This window comes from Cornus florida, unplaced genomic scaffold (genome assembly GCF_030987335.1).
Source record: "Cornus florida cultivar Cherokee Brave unplaced genomic scaffold, ASM3098733v1 CherokeeBrave_3.0.0_Hap2_Chr11, whole genome shotgun sequence".
NCBI classification, from domain to species: domain Eukaryota; kingdom Viridiplantae; phylum Streptophyta; class Magnoliopsida; order Cornales; family Cornaceae; genus Cornus; species Cornus florida.
In genome coordinates this window covers 83,695,106-83,702,986 of record NW_026775581.1, presented here as the reverse complement: position 1 = coordinate 83,702,986, position 7,881 = coordinate 83,695,106, and the positions used below count along the sequence as shown (strand labels likewise).

At 37.1% G+C, this 7,881-nt stretch overlaps 1 protein-coding gene across 3 annotated transcripts; it reads left to right on the top strand.

Annotated features, from left to right (window-relative positions):
* The first annotated feature begins 553 nt into the window (after positions 1–553).
* On the top strand, positions 554–4,749 carry LOC132283257 (zinc transporter 4, chloroplastic). 3 transcript variants are annotated; one of them, XM_059785184.1, is made up of 4 exons: positions 554–869; positions 968–1,025; positions 1,930–2,636; positions 4,073–4,749. In XM_059785184.1, the coding sequence occupies exons 1-4, from the start codon at positions 855–857 to the stop codon at positions 4,526–4,528; spliced, it is 1,236 nt and encodes a 411-aa protein (XP_059641167.1). In that variant the 5' UTR covers positions 554–854; the 3' UTR covers positions 4,529–4,749. The 3 variants fall into 3 exon arrangements, with proteins under 3 accessions (XP_059641167.1, XP_059641169.1, XP_059641168.1); XM_059785186.1 differs by lacking the exon at positions 554–869 and adding an exon at positions 1,629–1,703; XM_059785185.1 differs by lacking the exon at positions 554–869 and adding an exon at positions 1,618–1,703.
* Positions 4,750–7,881: the final 3,132 nt, after the last annotated feature.

Genomic DNA, 7,881 nt, shown 5'->3' with positions numbered 1-7,881 from the left:
AATAACAAAAAAAAAAAAGTGAACAATATAAAGTTTTTATTTTTTTTCGTTACATTTTTTTTTTATATATACATAAATTGTTCATGAGGGTAGATTGGTCCAATTTATTAAATTGTAAAGTTAAAAAAATTTCTTAAACGGTCAAAGGGTAATTTGGTCAATTTTTTATATAAAGTGGTATCTTTGTTCATTTTTGAACTTTTAGGAAGTGTCTTTGTACAAAAAATAAATAAATTTTATCTGAAAATTTTTTTACCAAACTTTGAAGGGTGTAATTGTACTTTACCCTTCATTTTATTTTGTTACGACCGAAGTGTCCACATCTCTCGGGCGTGGGATAATAAATAAACATTTTATTATTTATAAACAAACCAAATAAACCTTACCCAAAAAAAATAAAATAAACAGTGATAGAAAATAAATAAAAATGATAAAATATACGCATTTGACTTAAATAATGTGGGTTATGTGTGTACACTGCTCTAAAAATAAATAATAATAATAATAATTTAAGTAGTATAATGCGGACTATATATTTAGAGAGAGACAGAGAATTACAGAGAGGTGTCGACACTTTCACGCTCATTCTTCTACCAAAAGTCTCTGATCCTCCCACCGATGCCCTTCACGCTTTCAGATATGTTGACATTTTTTCACCCTTTCTCTCTCCTAACTTTCTCTCTCTACAGCGCACGAAACCCAGAGGACGTCTGCTGTGCACAGGATAAGAAGAGCACAATTTCAATCCCAAATCGTCCTCTCTGTAGAATCGATCAATCTCGTACTCAGTTTACTTCTGTATAGAGAATCGTGTCACCAACCAGCAAAAGCCCAGAACCCAATAATCCTCACCCATGTTGTTCATCGAGGTTCGCTAGAATTATCATCATCGTCTCCCATTTTTCTCTCTAAAGAAATTTTTCTCTCTTTCTCTAGAATTTTTGTGTAACGATCATTTCTTTCTCAGGATCTCTTGCCGTTGCTGTACCTCGACGGAGTTAGAGAAAAGACTCGACTTTTCTCAGGTAAATTAAAATCCCCACTTTGTTGATTCTCGAGAGAACTACGATAATGAAACCAAATTCGAACTTTGAATTTTTGATTCCGGGTTGTTTTAGGTTTTCAATTGATGACAATTTTACTGAAGTTTAAGCCGAAATCGATGTATAAGGTTTAATTGACTGAAACAAAAGTTTGTTTTCTGATGTTTCCAATAATCATCAACATAAGATTCTTAATTTCAATTTATTTTTATGATTTATTTTTCTGCATTCTTGTTAGCAAACATGTTGAACTGATCATTTTTTTATGTTTTTTCTTTTGAATTGGCTGTTTTGTTGGGGTTTTAATTTTATCTTTTGGTTACTTTTGTTTGAGTAAGCAATCCGCCTTACGAGGAAGTCCTATTCTTTTCCTACATTTTCCCAGCAATCAAACAACTGAGGCAGAAAGAGTTTTGCATTCTAGAATAAAAACTCACTTAAATTGATTGTTCTATATCGGAATTTCACAAAAATTTGGATTTATTCTTTTGTTACTCAAAAAAGAAAGAAAAAATCTCCTTTGCTGCATCTCCTCTGGACCTAGAGTAAATGACAACTGAATTTCCGTTTTTAGTAATTTGTTAGTGACATTGCGCTTGGAAGCACGGAATTAGTACATTGGGAATTGGATTTGGAGAAAAACTGGTTCGTACTTTAAAAGTGATATTCCTCAAATTTTGATTCCAAACCACTAATTCCACTGTACCAAACATATCTTAATTGTTGTTGGGAGATTTTTCAGAATTCGATTTTCACAATCCTTTTTTCGTATATATCCCTCTTTCGTTCAGGGTCTTAGCTTCCGGATATTTGCATGATTCACAACAATTTGTATGTTTTCTAATGTTTCTAATTTGAGTTATCTTTTTTGGGGGGCTCAATAAAGACTCCGTTTTGCAGAAACTTTCTGAATCTATGTCCAACACCAGCTGCCGCAGTGGTGATGCTGGGTTAGAATCCTGCCGAGATGAATCGGCCGCTTTTACCCTTAAAATGGTGGCAATTGTGACCATCCTCACTGCCGGAGTAGTCGGTGTCAGCATACCTCTTGTTGGCAAGAGGCGTAGCTTTCTCCATACAGATTCCAACCTCTTCTTTGCAGCCAAGGCCTTTGCTGCCGGTGTGATCCTTGCCACCGGCTTCGTCCACATGTTACCGGATGCCACTACAGCTTTAACTGACCCGTGTCTCCCGACAAACCCTTGGTTGAAATTCCCATTTGCTGGGTTCTTTGCAATGATTGCAGCCCTCCTGACGTTGCTTGCTGACTTCGTTGGGACTCAGTACTATGAGAGAAAACAGGAGAAGCAGAGGGCAAGTAAGGTAGGACGGGTTGACCCGGTTGACTCGTTGTTGGAGTCAGGAGGGATAGTAGAAGTGAAGGAGAGGAACGGGAAGGTGTTTGGGGAAGAAGAAGGAGGTGGAATGCACATTGTGGGGATGCATGCGCATGCAGCGCACCATAGACACAGCCATGCGCATGGGCAGGAAGCATGTGATGGACACTTGAATGAGCATTCACACGGGCACTCACATGGATTTGGAGATGGGGAAGAGGAGGGTGGTGGTGTGCGGCATGTCGTTGTTTCTCAGGTAAATTTAAACTTTGCTTCATCTTTGGTGTATTAATGCTCTTACTATGCTTTATGAAGATGTTTCCATTTATTTGGGTAAATAAGTTCTTAAACTTATTATACAGTGAAAATCAGTCGCCGATTGCTTTTTAGAATGTCCAATGTCTCTTTTACATCTTTTATTGGAAAGTGTGCAATGAATGCATTTTAATATTTTGTTATTGCGTTATTATATCAAGTGGTCCAATGTATGGACAACGTGGTCGTGCTTTACCAACTGGCCGGCATGTTAACTCTGCAGTTGTCTTTAGTGTTTAGAGTATAGACTTGCATGCAGTGTGAAATTTTAATGATGAATAAGGAAAGTGATTGCATGAACCTTCAAGGTTCTGAATCAGGGAATTCTTAGTCAATTGGAAGTTTGAACTGAATGGCCTTTTTTTTTTTTTTTTGGAATTTCTGTTGTTTTGGTTAAATAAGAAAGATCTAAATCTTTAGTTCTTTTAGCTGACTAATTTCCTCAAGCTTAACCATATTTTAACTGAATTTCTACAAAGTTCAGCTGAACATCAGTTGGCTATTCTTTGTCTGAATTTCATATCTACGTTTTTAGCTAAAATTGAGTGATACCAATTTGAATTTGATTTCTGCCTCATATATGCACATTTTCAGCAAGGATTTGACATAATCCAGTGCAACTTCTCATCTTACTTCATTATTGAGAACTGTAAACACAAGGCTGCTTGCATGGAGTGACATATGCAGTTGAACTTGCCGTCTGTATGCTACCATGAAATGCATTTTGGTCATTATACCTGTCATTGTTTGGGTGGCTTTATAATATGTTTTTTGTTTTCATGTTACATCTCATTGAAATAATATTTTGGATAAAAATGTTGACCACAAATTTGGTTCTTGGTGGAACTTCTCTAAATATTTTACTGGGGTGTAATTTTAATCGGCTGAAGTTTAGCCCTTGGTTTGCTGACACGCTCAGCCACTGGTTACTTGAGATGCGTTTCAGCCATCTGTATATGCTTGGCGTATGAAGCACTATTGTGGGACATTGGGCCATGTTACATGGATAGTTATGGGTTTGAATGTGCTCAACATCTCACCCTGCAAGCATATCCACCAATTCAAAAATTCCTGTGTTATGTTCCTTTTTGTACATTATTACTTCAAAATATATATAATACGAAGTATATACAAATCTTTAGCATCTCTGATGTGTTTGATTATTGATTAATACAAGGATTGGACAAATCCACACCACATATCCAGGGGTGGTTTAAAGTGCTTAAAATACTTTGACGGTGATTAAGTGGCTCTTGTGTTGTTAGCTTTGTTGATTTCTTTTTTGTTGTGATATGCTGTATGTGCTGCATAGTGAAGTATCAATCTTCTTTAGCTGCAAAAGCGTTGGCATCGTGAATTTTCTTTTGGCTTTTGCAGGTTTTGGAACTTGGGATTGTATCACACTCAGTTATTATTGGGCTTTCGCTTGGAGTTTCACAAAGTCCATGTACCATAAGACCCTTGGTTGGGGCATTATCCTTCCATCAGTTCTTCGAAGGTTTTGCACTTGGAGGCTGCATCTCTCAGGCCCAATTCAAAACGCTCCATGCCACTCTTATGGCATGTTTTTTCAGCATCACAACCCCAGCAGGAATCGCCATCGGAACAGGCATTTCAGCATTTTATAACCAAAATAGCCCTAGAGCGATGATTATCGAAGGCACTTTTGATTCTATATCAGCTGGCATTCTGGTCTACATGGCTTTGGTAGACCTTATTGCAGCTGATTTCTTGAGTAAAAGGATGAGCTGCAATGTGAGACTCCAAGTTGTGTCTTATTTAATGCTGTTCCTTGGGGCTGGATTGATGTCTTCACTTGCAATTTGGGCTTGATTTATTTATTTTTTATTCGTGTAATATTTTCTTTTCTTTTTCAGCAAAAAATGCAGGATTTTTCTCTGTGGTGTAGTTTCTAGTATTTGCTTGCATAATTTTCCTTAGATTTAGGCAATGCCATTCTCTTTTGTGATATGATACTGTAAGTGACTGATCAGCAGATGCTGGGGATGATAGAGATCACAGAAAGATGATTTATTTGTTCTTTTCAATTCAAACCTGCCTCTTTATTTAATGGGTAACTACAATAACCTCCTCTGAGGTGCAAGTCTAATTACAAGTAAATCAAAGGTTTAACCTAATTACAAGTAAATTGCTAATTTTTAACAGTGTTAAAACTGACATTATTTACGAAAGGGCAAATTACAAGTCAAGTTACAATGATCTGGATGTTTGTATACGCATAACAAGATTTCCCTTCCATTAACGAAAAATACTATTATTAACAAAAAATAATGATGTCATCAATTTTTTATTTTTAAATCCCTATTCTACCCCTCAAAGAAATGTAAATAAATTAAAATGTCTAAAATGCCCTCATAATTATTTATCCTCTCCCCTCTCAAATTCTCTCTCCAGTATCTTTTTTCTCTCCTCTCTCTTTTCCTCCATCAAAACCAAAACATAAAGCGTAACGCGCCGTATCAATTCTGTCTTTTTGCAGTCATCAGCATGACAACCAAGCTTTCAACGCCGTTCAGTCAAGCCGCCGGCATCGTTGCTTGTCGCCACTGTACCTCCTTTTACTGCAAATGTGGTGGCTAATACCAATGCGAAGCAAGAAGGAAGAAATACAAAGTGCTAATGACCATCTTAATAAATTATTCTCATATATTTCGAATATTCCCAATATCTCAAATTGGCAGCTTTTCTTAGCAGTCCGATGACGAAAAACTCCATTAACTCCGGCACTCAACCAGTGATTGTTCAAAACTCAAACCAGACACAAAATCGTCTAGTGTGGTTCCATGGTCTGTGGAGTGCAAAAATTTTGTTCTTGTGCCGAGAGTGTGAATTTGCGCTTACCGTGAGCAAGGATGAACAGCGGGTAGAAATGATTTGTTTATGATCTGTTTCGGTTCATCAGAATTCGGAAAATTAAGCTTTGGCATCAGATCGGAAGCGGTAGAGCTTGCCGAAAACGTGGGGGGAGATCTTGAGTCCGACGTGTTTCGACATCTCACGCTCTGCAACGGCGAGGGGCAATTACGGAATATTAAAGGCTGTCGCGATTCCGGCATAATACAACGAGCTTTGTGCTCGGCGATGGCTGCTGTTTGATGGGGCCGGCGATGGTGAAGATGATGGCATGGGTACGAGGGCGACGGATGGAGCAGGGATTCACAAGTATTTGGGATTTTTGGGCATTTTTGTCTTTTCAAATTACATTATGTTTTTAATAAAATACAATATAAATATAAAAGGATAAAGAAGTAATTTCATTAGAATTGTTAACGCGGTCAATCCAATTTGAGATATTGGGAATAAAACCCCATGTGCTATCTAATTTGATCACGTAGCCTTCTATACCAGCAAATAATTTCAGTACTAACAAAAGTGATTATTTTACTTACATTTCGTGGTAGAAATATTAACTCATATGTGAAATGACAAAATTGACAAAATTGAACTTAATGATTTATAAAATATTTAGAAGCGGAATGTGTTATTTTAAAATGACAATTATGCCCTTCGTGAGTACAAAATGAACCAAAATTGTTATGGGAATTAAGGCTTGAACGATGTCATTTTGGTAATTGGAATATAATTTAAAACAAAATCACAACTCAAATATTTTTTTATTTATTTTTTAACAGCTGATCTACATCATTATCCCGTTTCCGAACATGTTTAATGTTATTTATATATACGTATTCATAATCAAAGAGGATTCATTTAGAATTCTTGCTTGAGATCTCAATTTGTGTTGAGCCAGCCCACATTTTTGTTGAGACTCATATTTTAGGTAAGTTTAGAACTATATCACACGTGCTATTGTGTCGTTTCTTTTTTTTTACAGGCAAACGGATTGGAGTGATATGATGAATTTGTAAAATGTAATGGAGTTTTAGATAGTTTTGTTAGTGCAGGGGATTATTTAATTGATTTTTAATAGTATGGGGGATTTCATGATTTTAACCCATTTGCAATAAAAAAAAAAAAAGTTAAGAACAATCACTTGTAAAATAAAAATCATAATTAGGAAAAATAAAAAATAAAAATCATAATTGATTCATGTTATTTTTGTGGTCGTTTATAAAATATTACAATTGAATATTAACGATCAACATTAATTAGCAGGACTAGGATCCTTTGCTATAAATGGGTCTTTCTGTATCTATGGAGTAAATTACACTCAGACCCTATGAAGTTATGACATATTTCATATGCTTTGCTAGATAAAGATTTTGATTTTAAATTTCAGTTATATTTGAATTAGTGGTTTAGTATTTCATTCACACCCCAAATGTTATTTTTCATGGGTGGCAGAGTACTTTTACATGCAAAATGACTATGTTGCCCTCGTTGACTAATTGTTGACTTACAATAATGATGTTTCAACTTTTTTAGAACAAAAATACCCTTCACCCAACTCACCCCTCCCATCTTCTCCAAAACCAAGAATGTTACAGACCCATGGCCGCCACCTCCAAAACCAGTCACCACCACCAGTCACATACATATATATACACACTCACACACAAATACAATCTTTTCCCCTCCCTCACCAAACCTTAATTTATACACAAAATTAGTAAATACAGTCAAACACATATATACACACTATATATCTATATCTATATAAGCGCACTATATATTTATGTGGTGGTCGTGTGTCGTTTACTTTCTGACCCGTCGACGGCATCGTCATCTCCTCCTCTTCCTCCATCGTCGTCGGTGGCATCTTCAGCTCCACTGCTGCCTTCTGTGCCTTTGGGTAAGTCAGGGCAGCCGGATCTAAACAATTGCCTACACCTTGCCGGGTCACCACTTTTGAACACACCTGGCCGACAAACATCCCATCGCATCCCAATTCCATCATCCACGCCTGTGAATCCAACACCGCAGGTCACTTTGGACCTCTGCCGGAAGGGAAACTCTGCCCAAAACCCACAAATCGCAGCTTTTCGCAGCTTTTCAACGCAGCACCGCAACTCTCATCTCGGCGCAGCATAATACCCGCCGACGGCAACGAGTTTGACGAGATTACTTGTTCCTCACCGGAATTCAAATGCGACACCATATGCACCGTCGCAATTGGAATTGACGCCACCGTAGCCCCAGCTGCGACGAGGATACATTTTCCCATTTAGAGGCTGCCGCTGCCGCAAATCATCATCATTATTGCA